Source organism: Sprattus sprattus (genome assembly GCF_963457725.1).
Source record: "Sprattus sprattus genome assembly, chromosome: 9".
In the NCBI taxonomy this organism is placed as follows: Eukaryota; Metazoa; Chordata; class Actinopteri; order Clupeiformes; family Clupeidae; genus Sprattus; species Sprattus sprattus.
The window spans coordinates 12,299,484-12,319,483 of NC_137928.1; the positions used below are offsets into that span (position 1 = coordinate 12,299,484).

Here is a 20,000-nt window from a genome sequence, read left to right on the forward strand (position 1 = left end):
CACACCCCCACCCGCGCAGATGATTACAGACTTGAGGGTTACACACACTAACATTTCCAGTCTCTACATAACGAACAAATCCACTTAATCTTACCTGCAATATGGAGCACATAAACTAGGGCACCGCACACCACACACTATAGTACTATGAGGGTTCCACTCAGCACTGCACACACACTGATGTTAATAGATTCATGTTAAACATCATACACGCTGAAACACACACACACACACACTGGACACTACAAAGTTAAACTACTCTATCTCATTCATTTGGCATTCAACAAGGACAGAACACACACAGCTGCAATATATCCCAATGCATAGCAATATATTCCCAAACGGCCTCTCTAACATATGACAGTGGTGTCAAACGTGCAGGGTGGCTGACACAACATTGACATAGTGCAGTGAGGGTGACCGTGACAGCGAACTGAGTTATGATTCCTCGCTCCAGACTCAAATGAAGGCATACGTGCAGGTGGGGGGGGGGTGGGGGGGGGTGAGAGGGGGGACACACCTACTCTTCATTTGGCCCAACCAGGCTCAGGCTGTGAGGGGGTCGAACAGGGGGGGGGGGGGGGTTGTGACAGCCAGCAAACAATCGGGCTCCGTGTTTTGGGCACAAGTGCCGAGCATAGAGGCCTCGTGTGGTTTAACTGGGAATCATGTCTGTGGCCTCCGTCCATCCAAAGCCTGTCCCTAGAACTGACCTGGCGGCTAGCAGTTAGGTAGACTACTGGGCAAGCCGTCCAAAGCCTACTGGGGTCTTATTTTTGAGATAAGCTCGATAATGTATAGAAATGTTCCCAACGAAAACATGCTCTGAAATATTCATGACGCCTTACCAATGTGGCCAGACTGAAAAGAGGGACAGGCTTTGGAAGTACAGGGAGATAAACTGGCAGCCTGGCATACTGGCAGTGGGCACGGGGCTCTCACACACAAGACCACCCACCTCTCCCACTGTGCCAACTCTCTCGACCCCGCGGCCCACCTCACCGGTCTTTACCACTCTCTGGGCACTAGTATTCTTCTGCTTCTTTGCCAACAGAAAACACGGATAAGATCCACTATAAGCATACGCCTCAACCACTTCCACATTAACTGCTCTTTGCCTCTGGATGTATTATACTGGTATAGGGCTAGTAGACTAGCAGTTAGCATCCTCCCAGTACTCTGAAGTGAATGATGAATGACTGAGGTGTATGAGCTAGAAAAGATAGCTACTAGAGTTAGCCATTTAACACGTTACAAAAGGAAGTGGCAGCGTATTATTGTTTCAACTGTGTAGCCATTCAAGACACCTCGGACTGATGTTTTAAAACAACCTCATCAGCTTGTGAATGAATACACAGCAGAAACCAATTAAGGCGGCCCCAGCTCCATCTACCAGAATAACGTTAATGGAAGAACGAGCGCTGAGATGAAACATTATGGCGGCTGAACTGTGAGTGTACTGTAGTGTGTGTTCAATGGACGTGTAATGAAAGTGTCGGTACTGACCTTGGTGCTCTGTCCGAAGAAGGCACACAAAACGGAAACAAAAACGATTGATGAAGTCAAGGTAGTATGAACATGTCATAGTCATGAGGGACGCATTTAAACAATTCAAGCATTTCATTTAAAAACATGAAAAAATAAACATCAATGTCTCCATCTTTGTCAAAACTATTTTAAAATCAGCGCTGATGACAAAAGGGATTCATAAGGTGAAAAGGATAACTAAAACAATCCTCTTGTCACTATCATGACTATTATTTCTCTGCCCTTGCAATAGCAATATCTTGCCACTAGAGAGCAGTAAAGCCCTTGTGATACTCACGGAGGGCGAGGTGGCTGCCGAGAGCAGAGGCAGAATCCCCCCACACGCGATGATGATGTTGTCCACCATCTGAGAGATCAGGTGGATGGTGTTGTGCACAAAGATGATGTTCTCATTGCTGTTCACAAAGTCCATGACCGATTTGGTGGAGTGGCTGCAAGATTGAGCACGGAAAACGACAAGGAGACAGGAGCCGTATTTAATGCATTACGAAGTTACACACCAATTTAAACACGTGTCATGGTCTGGGGCCAAGAAGAATTGAAAAAAGAGAGAGAAATAGGAAGAGAAAGAGAGATGGATACACAAAGAGAGTGAAAATGAGTCAGACAGAGCTAGACAGAGAGAGAGAGATAGAAAGAGAGAGAGAGAAATAGGAAAAAAAGAAAAAGTAGAGAGACTGCATGGCCAAAACATCCCTCAGACATAAATCCCCTAATCCAATCTGAAGCTGCCTCAAAACAGCGTCAGTGACACCTTGATTCTAACTGACATTAGTGAGGCATGGGTGCTTTTGTGGCGGACACATCAACATGCATTCACACAATGCACGCACCCACACACACACACACATGCACACACACAGACACACACGCAAACACACGCACACACACAAACACACACACACACACACACAGATGCACACACAAGCAACACACACACACACACACACACACACCCACACACGCACAAACACACACCCACACACGCACGCACACACACACACACACACACACACATGCACACCCACACACACACACACATACACACATGCACACACATAGATATTTCGCTGACCTCCTCCAAACGTGCACGTCGGTCTCGAGAGCGAAGAGCAGGTCGGTGAGGAGACGCTGGTGCATGGGCGACCACTTGAACTCTGGGATGCGGAACATGGTGGTGCGGGGCCCGGGACTGAACTGGCGGCGCTGCTCCTCCGTCATGGGCATGCCCCGGAAGCCCAGGTCCACTCGCAGGTCCCTCTCCAGCTGGGCCCCAGAGCGGCCATGCAGAGTCTGGAGGGAGAGGGGAGACGGGGGAGGGGGGAGGGGAGACGGGAGAGGGGAGAGGGGAGACGGGAGAGGGGAGGGAGGGAGAGAGAGGAGAGGGGAGAGGGGAGAGGGGAGAGGGGAGGGGGGAGGGGAGACGGGAGAGGGGAGACGGGAGAGGGGAGGGAGGGAGAGAGAGGAGAGGGGAGAGGGGAGAGGGGAGAGGGGAGGGAGGGAGAGGAGGGAGAGAGAGGGGGACAAATAAAGAGTCTCAGGGTGGAAGATAAGGTACGGTAAGGTAAAAGAGAGACATTTTAGGCGGGAAACAAAGGAAGTGGAAGAGAGAGATTAAGGGGAGAGTAAGACAGACAGAAACAAAAGAAAGAGAAAGAAAGGAAAGAGAAGACAGAAAGAAAGAGAGAAAGAAAGGGAGATAAGAAAAAGAGAAGCGTTACAGAATAAAGAACGAAAGATACAACAGAAGGAAGAAGATAGAGGGAGAGAGAACAGTTTAAGAGGGAACTAGATAAAGAAATGAGTCCACTCTCGACCTCGCGTGTCTTATCTGTTCATTAACACTGCCGCTACAGGCGACGTTCAATCAGTCCAGCGCTAAGGAATCCGAGAGGAAGGCTTCTCACACAGCCGCTTTAAAAAAGAGCCTTCCATCACAATGCGTATGGGGTCAATGCTGTTTCAACGTGTCACTCAAAACATATTACACTGCTGCCTTTATCGGTGCCATTGAGACTGAAAAAGCCCATTCAAACTCAGCTTCATTGGCAATGAACCACCTCAGCAAACAAGGCCCGGAGGGACGGCCGCTGTCTTTAGTGTTAGAGCATAACCTCTCACCCAACAGAAGAGTGCGCAAGGGTTCAAATGCTTACATAAAACAATTACCGCAGAAAGAAAGTCCAATCGGAAGCCAGGCGAGAGCAAGGGGAAAAAAAAGTCAACCTTGAAGGAGCTATGTAAAGGGCTGGGAGAAAGTAGGTTAAAACGCAAAGGCCTTGAATTGTACATGAGCGAATTACGCAACAGCCGAAGGATGGAGGGAGAGAAGGGGGGTGGGGTGGTGGGTGGTGGCTAAAAATAGCGGCTCCGCTAACCCACTCACTTCCCATCGGTTCACCGAGCTACACAGGTGAGGAACGGCAACCGCGCCTACCATCATGCAGAGAATAGAGAGAGAGAGAGAGAGAGAGAGAGAGAGAGAGAGAGAGAGAGAGAGCGGGGGAAAGAGAAAAGACAGTGGGAGGCAGGGAGAGAATGATCCAGGAACTCTCAAAAGAATGATATAATATCACATAAGAAATAGAAATACCAGCCAGGCCATGTTTTGTTATGTTTGCCTGTCCATGAGAGGGCATGCTGAGTTACCAGGGCGGATTGGCAGAGAAGCAAAAAGACTGTGAGAGGGAGAGAGAGAGAGGGAGAGAGAGAGAAAGAGAGAGAGAGAGAGAGAGAAGGAAAGAGTCCACTGGGTGCAGTTTTGGTTGAGTGGGCTCGGTCTGGGGCCAACTGCGGCGGTCACAGAGAAAATGGCTTCCTGGCTCTCTGTGTGTAAGCGGCAGCCCTGGCTGTCGTCAGTGTCCTCCAGGCTCGAGTGCTACACGGCTCGTTTGATCAGCTCCTCATTAAGGTCCGAGCCAGAGTCCGGGTCGCCACCTTGGGCTACTTTCCACAACTGGGCCCTGTAACGCGGCCCGAACGGGTGTCCAGGGAGCACGCCGCATAACGGCCTCCTCTGAGACACGACACATCCTTCATCAGTTCACTTTAGACGCCGGCTCATGGAAGTGGGCCAGGCTGAGGAGATGGATCTATGCATGTGTGTATAGCACTGACTGGGAACAAAACGCATCTGTGTGAATTCACACTTTAGTGAGGGGACCCTGCAGTTGTATGTGCGTCTTTGTATTTTAAAACATCAAAAATGCAATGCCCCTTTTGACAAAAAAACATGGAACAATTAAGGAACCATTATTACTGATAATGCTCAGAAAATGTAATGGTAAGGCTAAGCAAGGTTGAAAAGAAAGCCAATACACCACAGTTAAAAACCTTACATTAGTACACAAAAGAAATGAAAGCACTAACTGACTGGGGCCATGTCCGTGGCATTGGGGCCATGTCTATAGCATTGAAACCATGCACAAACACTGTAGTACACACTAGTTACCTGCGTGGTGGTGGTGGTCTGAATCTTCTTGGCCTCCTTGTCCTTGCCATCATCAGACCTCTCTGTGTCCGAGGCCGTGCTCCCCGCATCGGCGGCCGCCGAGCTCCCAGCTCCCTTGGCGGCCGCATCACCCTCCATCTCCGCAGCAGCCTCGGCCAGCCCCCCGGCACCCCTGGCAGCATAGCTGGCCTCTGCATCAGACACTAGCCTCGTGTCCGTCAGCGAAGGCGCCAGCTTGAACGTGCTCTCATCCCCCTCTTCTTCCAGGGCACAGCGGCCAGTGCCCAGCTCCGAGCCACCGCCCGTCATGTGTGCCAACAGACCCCGGTCATCGCTGGCGCCCGTCCACACCCGTGGTTCCCGTGAACCCAGCTCGGGCAGCAGCTTGGCGTCTGCACCTGACTTGCCAACTTCCCCGAACAGGAAGCCACTGCCAGCGGGCGCGACGGCGGCAGTTGTGCTTTTAGGTCCGTCTTTGTCGTCATCTGCGAGGGTGATCAGAGGCCCGCTGGCGTTCTTCTCCTCGACCGCCGCCCGTCTGGTACCGCCCAACTCAGGCACAAGCACCCCGCCGACACCGCCGAGCTTCTCCACCGCGGCCGAGTAGGCGTTGCCGAGCAGCGCGTCCACACCGGCGGTGACGGCCGGCGTGCTCTCGGGCGACAGGTCCATGTCCTCCAGCTTCACCTCCGTGGCCTCCACCTTCTCCGCCTTGATGTCCACCAGCAGGTCGTGCACCTCCACGCGCACCCCTCCTGCCTCCTCCCTCCCGTCGGCTCCACCCGCACTCCCCTCTTCCCCCCCTTCCTCCTCCTCTTCCTCCTCTCCCCCTGCTCCTCCTTCACCTTTCCCTCCTGTCCCCGAAACGGGGCCCTTCCCGTCGGCCAGGGGGTTCCGGGACGCCTCCGCCCCCTCCGGGTAGTCGGCCTCGCTCTCAGGGGTCTGGGTCTGCGAGGTGTCATCCAGCTCCAGGGAGGCACCAGTGGCCCCTATGATGGAGGTCGGCTGGGCGGACAGACCCGAGATGGTGCTCACAAACCCCTTGCGGCCCTTCTTGATGTTCTCCTCCTCCTGCCGCTGGTACTCCTCGTACATCTTGGCCAGGTACTCCTTGTGGGCCTCATAGGTCACCTGAAGGAGAGGGGAGGTTGGTGCTCTGCATTATGATGAGTCATGACACACTAAAAGACCTTCTTTCTCCATTTACTGCGGCTGCCTTTTCTAGGTGGCCTGATTATGGCCAGAGACACGGGGCTAAAGGATATTTACCGAACACGCTGTGCTCCCTGGCCACCTGGGGAAATGTTACGGCAGGTCACACCTTGGTTTCACCTTTAGAATGGCACTACTGCGTCATCTTGGATTAAGCTACTTTCTCCTGAAAATGTCACAGCCACTGTGTCCTCTAGACATTTGTTCTGATTTTCATCTTTCAGACAAATAACAATGTCAAACCTAGAAGTGACATTTGACAACCACCATTTGGCAAGCTTTAATGTTTTAAAACTGCCACTAACCTTTTTCAACATAAGTATTACAAATGTTTTTGTGACAATCTTTCAAACTTTTGATAGATTGTGGTGTCCATCGCTAATGAAATGAGGATGAACAAACTATAATAGCATATAAATACCACAGCAGCAAACCCTATTCATCATATTTAACATGCAATCAAGTTCCATCAAAATCGCAGTGACATCACAGTTCCCCTCCTGGTCAACAGAGGGGGGTGTTTGCCTGTGTGGAACTGCAGGCTTCTTACCTTGGAGTGTGCGATGGAGAGGGTGTCCACCCACACGCGCCAGCCGCCCCACTCATACTTGATGGCGTGGTAGAGGAGGATGCGGAAGATGTTGTACACCATCTCCATGATCTTCTGTTCCTCCAAGGTCTTGGGGTTGATGTAGCCCAGGGAGAACATCCAGTCCTGCCACACAGAGCACTGCAGCAGACACCTGGCCATGTGGACAGAACCACTCCGTCAGAATCTCTCCCTCACATAAGAACCTTAGAGACCCACATCAGAACATCACGAGAACAACTCATCACTGACAATCACACATCCATACTTTCTCAAATGTAGTGTCTCCAAAAATCTCCACGCATCCATATTTTCTCAAAACTCCACATCATGATTAAACTTGTCCATTTAAACACATTTCTATTCCAATATCTCTACCCATGTGGTATGTACACTGCAAAAGCTTCATGGCTGCATTGGCATTCACTGAGTGAGGCATATGCTATTACTGCTAACCTTGACTTTTTTTTTTTTAGCTGCACGCCACACCTGTCAAGCTACCGGAGTTCCAGCAATGCTCTCTCGTCTCGGGTCAATACATCATCAGAATATCATAAACACCCGTCGGTGTCAGCTCATTATGGGGAACACGTTGTTCCTCTATCTCCCAAAATCCATCATCAGGTCATTATTAGCTGTTCACTTTCAGCGTGACTCTAGATGTGTGCGCCATGCTGCTTCGTGCCATTACGGCGCGCACCGCTAGGCCATCAGTGCCATGCTATTACAGCGGGGAGTTAAGGGGGGAGATCCATCAGCTGGCATTAGTGGGTAGTGCTGCTGGGCCCGCCTTCCTCCCCCCCACTCTAATTAAAGAAGAGATGAAGTGGCATGATGGCGGGTGCTTAAGCTGTCATGGATTGCGGCTGATGGATGGATGGACACATGACAGCGGCGATGATGGACGGCCCGACGGATATTTGCTGCTCCACGGCAGCGAGACACACAGAGGGCCTCAAGCGCTGCTGTGTGGTATGAGAGAGCGCTAGAGAAGCAGTGTGTGGGCTGTAAGAGTGTGTGTGTGTGTGTGTGTGTGTGTGTGTGTGTGTGTGTGTGTGTGTGTGTGTGTGTGTGTGTGTGTGTGTGTGTGAGTGTGTGTGTGACTTGAGAAGGACTCGGAGAATGTGTAGTATGTACGTACGTATGTGATCCATGGGGAATTTACATAAGATGTTTACATAACTGTGAGTGTGTGTTTGTGTGTGTGTGCGTGTTTGTGTGTGTGTGTCTCTGTGTGAGTGTCAGTGTGTATGTATGTGTGTGTGTCTGTGTGACTACAGCGTATCACTGAAACATCTGCTCTCGAGGAACATGCCATGAATTAAAGGATGATTTAGCATGGAGGGGAGCCCATTAACCAGCCAACAACAAGGGGGAACAATGGCTTATTTTCCCTTCCCTTCCACACGTCTTCTTCTCTTCCTCTCACTCTTCCTCTTTGATGCATTAATCACAGAGATAATTAGTTTGGGAGGTGAGCAGGAGGAAGAGAGGGGGAGGGCTGAGGCCTCGCCGTCTGTTCCAACGACTCTTACACAAGAGCTTCATCATGACAAGAAGGGAGAGGGAGGACGGGAGATGGAGAGGAGAGGAGAGGAGGAAAAAAGGAGAATGGAGCTTAAGGTAGAAAGGTTAAAGGAGGAGAGGAGGAGAGATTCAGAGAGGACAGAGAGAGGACAGGATGGAGGAGATATCAAGGAAAAGAGAGAAGTAGTGGCAGCAGATGAAGAAGAGGGTGTTATTCCATCCTGTCCCACTAACATGGAACTCTAAATGATTTGTCTCATCGAGTTTGGTGAGCACAAGGTCCAAGGACAAGCAAAATAGGAAAGAGATAAAAACAAAACACTGTGTGACCTGGACCATACTGGAGGGGAGGAGAGAGAGGACAGGGGAGGAGAGATGAGATGAGACGAGACGAGACCAGACGAGACCAGACCAGACCAGACCAGACCAGACGAGACAAGACGAGACGAGACGAGACAGGATGAGATGAGATGAGACGAGACGAGATGAGATGAGATGAGATGAGATGAGATGAGATGAGATGGGATGAGATGATATGAGATGAGATGAGATGAGAGGAGATGAGATGGGATGAGATGGGATGAGATGAGATGAGATGAGACGAGATGAGATGAGACGAGACGAGATGAGATGAGATGAGATGAGATGAGATGAGATGGGATGAGATGATATGAGATGAGATGAGATGAGATGAGATGATATGAGATGAGATGGGATGAGATGAGATGAGATGAGATGAGATGAGATGAGATGAGAGGAGATGAGATGGGATGAGACGAGATGAGATGAGATGAGATGGGATGAGATGATATGAGATGATATGAGATGAGATGAGATGAGATGAGATGAGATGATATGAGATGATATGAGATGAGATGGGATGGGATGAGATGAGATGATATGAGATGAGATGAGATGAGATGAGATGGGATGACATGAACAACAAAGGAGAACAGGGGAGAGAAGAGAACTTTAGAGGGAAATAGAGAAAAGAGAGTGTAGAGGAGAGAACCCTAGAGGAGAATAGAAGACGATGGAGGAGAGGAGAGGAGAGAATGCTGACTCACCGTCGGTTCTCTCGGCTGTTGCTGAAGAGCTTTATCATGTCTGAGAGGAAGAGACGCCTGGCCTCCATCAGCTCAGCACTGGGGGTGGAGTTCTTCAACAGCGTGGCCACAACCTTCAGGATCACTACAGGCACACCAAACACAGACCCACACAGCTTATATACTTCCTCATTTCCTTACCACTTTAATTAAAACTATAATCACGTCATTTACTAAATATTCTGTTAATAGGCAGAAATGTAAGTCTGTTAACTTTACTTCACACTTTCAGCCTGCAGTGTATGGTGAATTTAGCAACCAACCTATGTGGCTCCAAAGGACATATGAAAAACAAACTTGGTTTTAAGTTTAAATTATGTTTATTTAGATTGATTTAGTATAGTGATGGGTCATGATGGGACAGTCTTTCAACTCTGATTATTCATTTGTACTGGTTAGCCCTGCCTTTCAAGTTCAAGTTCGTGTCACAAACTCCAAAGCCAGTTCTTCACAAAGAGGGCTATTTTTCAAAACTCCTGTCAGAGGAAAGACATATTTTTTTTAAACTCTCTGTTCCACTAAGCAATTATCTAGTCTTTTGTAAGTCTGCATCATCTTCAAGGTGGAAGCCAGGATTTCTGGGCTAAGAATGCTGAAATTGTTCACAAACAATATATGCTCAGACGATTCAAGCTCTTTGTTATTTGAGTGACCATGTATAGAAACAAGGTTATGACCTCTCATTGCTTTGCACTATGGAGCAACAAGAACTCCATTTCGAGATCCAGTGTAAATTCAATGCATGTAGACATTGAACTTTTGACCTTATATTTACCCCACTCTATCAATAGTGCCACATGGATCTGTTGAGCTGGATTTGAATTAATCTAAATAAACCTAATCCAAGTAATCCATGTAAACAGATGTAAAATATACTTCAATTTCAAAATAGAACTCCATTACAGGCTATTGTTCTTCTCTCATTCAACAGTCGCCAGCAATCCATTTGCACAAGTAAATTTGACATTATTCTTGGAGATTAAAACTTTTAGTGTTTCTCACAAAAGCTTTTTATTAGGAAGATTCTCATTAATGTTGGTTTGAATGCCACTGAAATGGCAGAGGTAATATGTCCATGGAGAACGGCTTTACTGAGCATGTTTCTGAATTAGTGTATTCAATAGCCCTCAAGCCATGCGTTAACAGCTATAACAGCTATTTGTGAGGTTATCATTATAGCAATGCACGCTGTGCAGAATATTACAAAACATAGTTATTCATTCAGTGAACTCCGGAAAGAGCTACAAACATTTCGGATAACCTTCCAGGGCAGTTTAACATACTTGGGTTCTGGATCTTTATTGTGGAATCTGGGTCTGGGTGGGGTTTGTGCACGACCTGTGTGCACACCTGTTCCGTTAGGATCTGTTGGTGAATACAATAAAAAAAAAAAGGCAGACAGCTAGTCACTCACTGCAGTTGACTCGTATATCCTGAACTGTCAAATTGAATATGATGTTAAGAAAATGTACAGAAGTCAGTGATTTAAGCATCCATTATCGAATAACTAAAAAAGGGATGTAAGGCGGGAGTGTGATATTGTGATAAGTGTGATATTGTCATATGTGTCTGGATGGTGTGTGTGTGTGTGTCTGTGTGTATGTGTGTGTGTGTGTGTGTGTGTGTGTGTGTGTGTGTGTGTGTGTGTATGTGTGTGTGTGTGTGTGTGTGTGTCTGTGTGTATGTGTGTGTGTGTGTGTATGTGTGTGTGTGTGTGTGTGTGTGTGTGTGTGTGTGTGTGTGAGAGAGAGAGAGAAAGGGAGAGCAAGGCTGTACCTCATAGAGGGTGTTGTAGATCGTCACAGTGATGGTGTTGGTGTGCAGCATGAGCCTCTCCCCGAGCAATGTGAAGAGACTGTGTGTGTGCATGATCTCCACCTTTCTCCTGTTGAGCACGCACACACACAAACACACACACACACACACACACACACACACGCACACACAAACACACACACATATAAACACAGGCAAACGGACACACACATTACACTGCCAGGCAGCATCAGCGCCGTTTCCCACGGTAACGAGACGGAATTCCAGAAACACTGTCAGAACACCAACAGAGGTGCTTTCACCATGACAAACTGGCAGTGATATGCACACACACACACACACACACAGAAGCCCGACACCCTGTCACAACACCAGACCTGGATGCTGCTCCTCTACAGGCGCCTTCAGCACAGCCCGAGTCGGTGGGCGTCTCTGACAAGGACAGAGAGAGCAGGCACCGTCGCCCTCTCTCTGAGAGGCTGGTGACTCGTACAGTGATGGCAAGGGACCATTTTTAACCACGCGAGGATGTATCAATGTGTATGAATGTGGAAAAGCGACAGATGACAAAAAAAAACAGAGAGAAAGGGCAAACAGGTGACTCATCCTCTTTCCGCTCCTCTCTTCCCTCTTTCGCTCCCCCTTAAACTGGCCAAAATGACAGCTTTGGGGAGATGCAGAGATGCCTTTTAGTGTCAGCCACCATCGTCATCACCATCACCCGTAAGAATGGTGGTAAGGATTAAGGTGCAAGGGAAGGCACGTGTTTCCAGAATAGAAGAGAAAAAGAGAAAGAGAGAAAGAGAAAGAGAGAGGGAGCTGAGGAGTGTGGTGCTCCTGATAGACCACTGCACAGCTCTCCACAGTCCCGGAGCACCATTTTCTTTTATCATCATCTGTTTAAAAGACTGGCCACTGAGCGTGAGGCAGTACTGAAATAAGGCACTGTGTGAAATAAGGCAATAATACTGCACTGTTGGCCATGAGGGCAAGACCATGATGCGGCTCACAATCCCTCATCTGAACAGGGTTACTTCTGGCGGCCAACTTAATGTCCACTTGACATCTTCTGATAAATCTCAACAGGATGTCGAGCATGTGACATCATCACACAACTGAATTACATCTCCATTACAAACAGTGAGACAAAAAAAAAAAAAACATAAGCCAGTGAAGTCTACCAATTAGTCAAATCATTTGCATAGGTTTTTGTCTCTAAATAATAATGTCTGTCACTTTAAAAGCACACCACTGAGCATATTTATTTTTTTCAAATCTGATTGTTAGGGATTATTGAAGCGGCTTCACTGACAGGACTGAAAAGGAATTGTTGTTTTTTTACTATTTCTTTTTTTCTGAGATGGGTTCTTCATGGCCAGACATAGTCAGTTAGAGTAGGAGGATGGATGAAGCTTTTATGTGTTTGACGTGCTGGGCTGAAAGAAAAAACCTCCTCACTTATAAAAAAAAAAGAGGGGGGGCTTACATTCACACATTTATTAGTGGAAGGAAAACAGCGGAAATAGAGAGAAAGAGAGAGAGAGAAAGAGAGAGAGAGAGAAAGAGAAAAAAAAGGTTGTGATGTTAGCTGAGAGACAGTGAGTCAGACAGACATTAAGGTTCTGTTCATTTAATCCATTTCTTGTGTGTGTGTGAATGTGTGTATGCGTGTATGCATGTGTATAAGTCTATTTTCATGCACATTTGAATTAATAATATCGACAATTATTTTTGTTTTTAATTATGGCTCTCTTTGTTCTAATTATTGAATTACTGTTATTTTGACAGTCTGTAATAAAACACAAAAATCATAATGGCACTTTTCAATCCATCTCCTTTCTCCATGTGTTTCTCTCTGACTCGCTGCCATTGCCCTTTCTCTCTCCAGCCAGCATGCAGAGTCCCTCAGCTCATTTTCATTTTCATCTTAATCTCAATTACAGACATCTTAACATTTGAGATTACCAGCATCAAAGAGAGAGGAACTCAGCTTGATGTCACAATTTAGTTTGATAGAAAATTAAACTCAATTCTTCCACATGTTGCTTAGATATTTTGCCTACCAACTTTCTTCACCTCACCCAGCAGATTGTGTTTTAAATTGTAAATATATCACTGCTGTCCGGCGAATTCCCATTTTTCAGTGCAGTCTTTGACAGTGTCGATAATAATACCCTACTGCACAGACTGGAACATTGGGTTGGATTTTCAGGTACAGTTATCAAGTGGCTCAGGTCATACTTACAAGACAGGAGCTTCTTTGTTGCCATTGGAAACTAAACCTCAAGACCAACAACCTTGACATGTGGTGTCCCCCAGGGGTCGATCTTGGGGCCTTTATTATTCAACCTTTATATAGCTTGGGCAAATAATTAAAAAACAATAAGATTTCTTATCATAGCTATGCTAATGACAGCCACATTTGATTGGCCCTCTCATCTAATGACTATGATCCCCTAGAATCACTTTGTCAATGACCAAATAAACAGCTGGATGTCCCAAAACTGAAGTAATCTTGTTTGGGAAAAATAAGGACTTAGAATTGCTACTCATCCTGAAACAAAAGGTCTTAAAGTGAAGAACATTGTTAAAAACCTTTGTGCCTTAATTGATTGCAATCTCAGTTTAAACAACCACGTGAAAGCAATAACCAAAACTCTGTTGGTAATATCTACTGTCAGAACTAAACATGGTGAAGCAGCTTTAAGGTGCCAAGTTTCTCAGCTGTGGAACCGACTTCCTGATGACAGTAAATGTACTCCAACTGTAGCCAGATTCTAATCCAGATTTAAGACCCATCTGTTGTCAGATGATTTTTGTTTACTGATCAAATGCACTTTACTTATTTATTTACTTTTCAATGTATGTATCTTTTCTATTTTCTTTTAGATTCATTTCAAATCTTGAATCATTCTTATATAATGCACTTTACTGTTTTAATCTCGTATTTTTCTATGTTTCCATTTGAAAAGCACTTTGAAATACCAATGTGTATGAATTGTGCTATATAAATAAACTTGCCTTGCCTTAATCCTCTAGTAACAGAACAAGACTCAGGCTGTCACAGACTACAAGTGGAACAAGACCCCTGGATGAGAGCACCCACACACCCTCCAAGCCTTCCCCCTTTTCCAGGGTTAAAACAAAGGGAGAAGAGCTGGAGAACCGTTGCACTGGAGAACCGCTGGAGAACCGATGCACTGTAGTAAATAACGCACTGACCACATGAATCATTTGCAGCCGATGTGAACTGAGCCACGTGCTCGTGCCAGGCCACGTGCTTGTGCAAGACACTGACAGCCACCCAGAGGAAGAACCTCAGTCGAGTTGCAACATAGCCCCCCCCCCCCCCCCATGCATAATCAACTCCATAACTCAGCGAGGGAGTGAGTGAAAAGGGTGCTTCCTCTGATCCTTTCAAAAAGACTGACATATGAATCTCTTTAAAGCAAGCGGCGGTCGGAAGCATCAACCCAACAGGCTTTTTGTGTACTAGCAAGTCCCATTAATATTTAATAAATGCTATGAGAGACAAGACAGTATGTGTTTACAGGAGTGTGGTGTGGTTTGGGGGTGGGTGCAATACTCACTTGTGGCCCAGGTGTTTGAGGAAGTAGCCGAGGACCTTCAGGGCTTGAACCCGGATGCCCTCGCTCTTAGAGGCCAGCAGTTTGTAGATGACCCTGAGAGGGATAATGAAATTGTTAAACATGCAACGGTCGGTTACTAACTTTCACTCTCACGGTGACTGCTTCATAGAGCTGCGTCGCGCCTGTCGAGAAATGAACGGGATTTTCTCCCCCGCATTGTAAAGCCCTAGCGCTGCCATGAAATTAGTTTCCTCATCAAAGAGGGCTTTGCAGCGCTCTTCCTTAGAACGGCCTCCCTCTCTCGCCAGGCTGGGGGAATCACACGGCCGAGCTCCATTTATATTTCATCGCGCACGGGAAACCCACTCCCGCGTGTGTGATGGTTTCGCCTGCTACCCCGATATATATGCAAATTGGCTCTCGCAACGCACAGACTTACACTCGTACAGATTAGCTAAATTATTCATGCGGCTCCCTTGCCACACATACATGACTTTCTAACTGTGCCACTGTTTATGAGTGTGCCTTTTTTTGCGGAGCACACTGTGTGTCCCCCGGGGCTCACCGTATGCCGTTCCTCTGGTCAAAGGCGGGGATCATAGAGGCTGGGTGTTCAGACATGAGAGCCACGAGCAGCTGCAGCACATCGTGGATATTCTCGTCCTGTGGTGGAAGAACAAGGGGTAGGTTAAGGCAGGCACCCATGAATAAAACACTCACTTACTCAGGCACACACACACACACACACACACACACACACACTCACTCAGGCAGGGACACCATTATCGTACATGTGAGGGGGCCAGGCTACCTATAGGGTATTCTATAGATCACTGGTGAAGTGCTCTTTGTAAGTCACACACACACCTACAAAAAATATGTACAAAACACACACACACACACACACACACACACACACACACACACACACACAATATGAATCTGACACAAACACCTACACAGGGGCACGGTCACACACTTTCATCCTCTGCCTGTTGGTGCACTGGAGGACATGAGAGCAGCTGCATAATGGAGGTGAGTGAGCCCACTGACCTCATTCATGGTGAGCAGGTAGTTCAGGATGCTCTGCAGTTCATCTTCCTTCACCCCACGGTCCTGGGAAAGAAAGAGGGATAGAGAGAGAGAGAGAGAGAAAGAGAGAGAGATAGAGTGAGGAGGTTAGACAGAGAGAGCAAGAGAAAAAAGAGGGATGGAGAAATGAGGAGAGAGATTGTAAGGGATGAAAAAAAATATACAAGCGAGAGAGCGAGAAAGAGAGAGAGAGAGAGAGCGAGATCAAGAGAGAGAGAGAGAAAAGACACAGAAAGAGGAAAAGACAAAGGAAGAGAGAAAAAGAGTGAAAGAGAGAGGGAGAGAAAACACTGGCTCAGTAACAGCAGCACCATTGGCATGGGCATTACTGTTCACAACTAGTCTGCAATCTGTGACAGTTCACAAACAGAAAGAATGTTCCCCTTACAGAGTAATACCTTGGGGGGCATTTATGAAGTCAGTATACAACAAACACCTCTCCTTTCATTCTCCCTTTTCCTTTCCTCTTCTCTTTTTTCTTTTGCTTTTCTATTTCTCATTTTGTGATTGCGGATGTTCACGGCTGATTGTCGCCACAGGAACATGGTGAACATTTCATGTCTGGCTCCGACTCTGACATGACACACCCTGTAATCAAAAAATAGGCCCAGCGCGGCGGACCCCTTCATCTGGTGGAAACACTTTTTATTTATTATTTTCCTCCGTGAGAGTGCAGATTTCCCATTACTGGGCGGGAAGGGGAACAGATTGAGAGGTAATTGCTGTTAGTGTGTGGCCCCCGCGACAGCCGGAGCAAGGGGCGCTGGAGAGGCTGGTCGTGGAAACGGACACGGCCCTAATCTGGCCCTGATCTGGCCTGGATGTGGCACTATCTAGGTGCAGGGGATTGGAAGTGCTGGCTCACAAGAAGGTGGTCATGGAAACGGACACGGCCCTAATCTGGCTCTTATCTGGCCTAGATGTGGCACTATCTAGGTGCAGGGGGGTGGAAGTGCTGGCTCACAAGAAGGTGGTCGTGGTAACGTACACGGCCCTAATCTGGCCCTGATCTGGCCTGGATGTGGCACTATCTAGGTGCAGGGGGGTGGAAGTGCTGGCTCACAAGAAGGTGGTCGTGGAAACGGACACGGCCCTAATCTGGCCCTGATCTGGCCTGGATGTGGCACTATCTAGGTGCAGGGGGGTGGAAGTGCTGGCTCACAAGAAGGTGGTCGTGGAAACGGACACGGCCCTAATCTGGCCCTGATCTGGCCTGGATGTGGCACTATCTAGGTGCAGGGGGGTGGAAGTGCTGGCTCACAAGAAGGTGGTCGTGGAAACGGACACGGGCCTAATCTGGCCCTGATCTGGCCTGGATGTGGCACTATCTAGGTGCAGGGGGGTGGAAGTGCTGGCTCACAAGAAGGTGGTGGCGCTGAGGGGGGAGGGGGGGGGTGCAGTAAGTCAACAGAGGGTGCTGGACAGAGCAAAGCAGAATCCTGGAGACGGCCTCAGGGGGGATGATGGGTAATTATCTGAGGAGGCAAACTGAATCCTGAGGTATTAGAGAAGCTCTAAGCAACTGTGATCCTCCATTGGCAAACTGAGTTGCCATGTCACACTGACATTATGGGTTTGATAAAAAAAAATGTGTTCTGACCTTTATTTGGTTATGAGTGTCTGCCTAAGGGAAAGTCCTGAACCATGCCTTCAGTGTGACCTTTTCTGATAATAATGCTTCTCCAAATTGAGAGAGCCCTCTCTACTCTCTCCCCACTCAGCCTGATGGAGAGGGACTGTACTGAAAGCGTGTCTCTCAAGAACACTACATGCAATGAAATGCTACACATCCCTCTTGAGCATGATAACACTTCATTCAATTTACTTTTCCTTCTGAAATGTAGAAAATAGATAAGAGGGAACACTATCTATACTTCGTTTTTGAGTTTTAAGTTCCCTTAAGTGCGCTTATTTTTTTTGTCCGCACAGACAGGGGACGGCTTTTAAAACAGGAAGACTGACTCTGCAGGGCACAGTCCCTGACCACACGGGAATCAGGAGTCAAGGCCTTTAATTATTCAGGAAAATGAGCTGCGTCATCAAACTCCTCTGATGTAGCATTGCTTTTGTCCGTCGCTTAAAGCTTTTGGCTGAGTTAGACATTAGAGAGATGCATGTAAACTGTGCTTAGTCTGATACATTTGTGATGACATAAGCAGAGGGGAATAGTATAACTGTGAAGTTCTTTGAACAGTAAACTCTTGACACAGTAGAAAGCCTGCCTAAAAGGGCAGGATGCATAATCTCTGACAAAGTAGAAAGTTGCTGATGTGTCCCTTAAAGCACAAGGCACATAAGCCACATTCCCACCGCACCCTCATGTGATGTGTGCAGCTGCACGATGGACCCTGTGGATGTGACGATGTGTGGATTTGACGGGGTGTGGATGTGACAGGGTGTGGATGTGACGCTGTGGCAGTGACTCACCTTCAGGATGAGCTGCTTGAGGAACAGCAGCATAAACGCACGAAGAGATATGATCTCCTTCTGCGAGGGACGTGGTCCATCTGCGAACACAAAGGGGATACTGGTGAGCCTTTGGCAGCTTGCGTAGCCCAGAGTTTCTAGCTTGGTTGGGAACTTTTCCCAAGTTTGGCTAATTGGCCCCGTTAGCTCAATTTTTCCCACATGCCAGCTGATTCAACAGCCAGAAACTTAGCCACAGCCTGACTGGTCCAGCAGAACAGAGCTTTACTATTTAAAATCTGACCGACGGTAGAGTAGGCCAGCCGGATGAAGGCCTCAGAAACAGATTCAGCCCAAATGTTACTAATGAACCAAAAAGGGACAAGACTACTGAACAGACCAGGACTGCCAAACCTCAACAGAATGCCAGGCCAAGATCTCATTAACTCAATATTAAGACATGTACAAGACATATAGTAACAAGAGTACTGCAACTAACAGTACTTGCTTTTGATTAATTATAAATGTAGCTTAAAAAGAAATATTTATTTCACAAGAGCATGTCTATGTAGCTACTCTGATCTCACACAGCACAGTCTCTCACACCCCAGTTTCTGGTCACAGAATAAGAGATGAATTAAGGAGGCGTACAACAAGGACTTTTCCAACAATTCACTCTGCCTGTGCACAAACCATACCTCCTGGCTGGGAAAATGATGAGCTCCATTCAGGCCATCCCTCCACAGGTCCAGCTAATGAGGACCACATGCTGTGTCTATGGGCCTCTCCATCATGCTGTGGCTCCTGACTTGGCTATCGACTACATGTCACATTGGCACAGGCTTTGCCACCGTGTCCAGTCCCTCTGGGCTCTCTCATTTCGAGGCTTTCTGAAAGCATTAACGTTGCCTCTTTGCGTGTGTGTGTGTGTGTGTGTGTGTGTGTGTGTGTGTGTGTGTGTGTGTGTGTGTGTGTGCGTGCGTGTGTGTCTTTGTCTTTAATCTCCCCCGCCGTAACAAACATGGCGTGTGAGATTGAGTCGTGCGAGGCCACTGATGGGACGATAGCCACGGGGGGATCGATAGCGGACCTGGCCAGTTGTTTAATCCCTGGCAGAGAGTGATAGCGTGCCGCTCGGGATCAGAGCAAAACAGGGCCGTGTCGCCGCCTCATGTCCTGTCTGCCTCAGCCTCAGTCTGATTCCATGTTGGGAGAGGGGATGGGCTGAATGTGCGGAAGAGGAAACAAGAGGCCTTTTGGGGCAATGTTGTAGTGAACTGTTGCCATGGCATCCTTACATATTGCTGTGATGGATTCTCTCTCTCTCTAAACACACACACACACTCACACTCACACTCACACTCACACACACACACACACACACACACACACACACACACACACACACACACTTGTACTATCCATGAAAAGATCAAACAATGGTCAATATGCCTATTCCTCAGATTCCTTTTAGAGAAACACTAGAGAGGTCGTGTCCACACCTCTTGTCTGGATTAATATCACCGCCCTGTCCCTACCCTCTGACACTGTTTACTTTGCCCGTGGGTTTGTTTCTAGAGCGCGCCGTCTGAACCAGTTCATCAGTCCCCTGTGTTCCATAGCGACAGGTGCTTCATCCAGGCCTGCTAGCCCGAAATAGTGCAGAATGGGCACAGTGTTTAAAGATAACCTGAGCCAACTCT

General features: G+C 47.6%; 1 protein-coding gene across 1 annotated transcript in view; it reads right to left on the bottom strand.

Moving 5' to 3' along the window:
* Positions 1–20,000, bottom strand: part of LOC308369864 (neurobeachin-like) — a gene marked incomplete at both ends in the record, with an annotated part of 289,067 nt that overhangs the window by 164,568 nt on the left and 104,499 nt on the right. Inside the window, 11 exon segments of the mRNA XM_080844411.1 lie at positions 1,826–1,979; positions 2,624–2,841; positions 5,000–6,130; positions 6,762–6,954; positions 9,395–9,518; positions 10,717–10,798; positions 11,210–11,318; positions 14,800–14,892; positions 15,365–15,462; positions 15,853–15,915; positions 18,319–18,398. Coding sequence (XP_080700537.1) covers positions 1,826–1,979; positions 2,624–2,841; positions 5,000–6,130; positions 6,762–6,954; positions 9,395–9,518; positions 10,717–10,798; positions 11,210–11,318; positions 14,800–14,892; positions 15,365–15,462; positions 15,853–15,915; positions 18,319–18,398 — 2,345 coding nt within the window.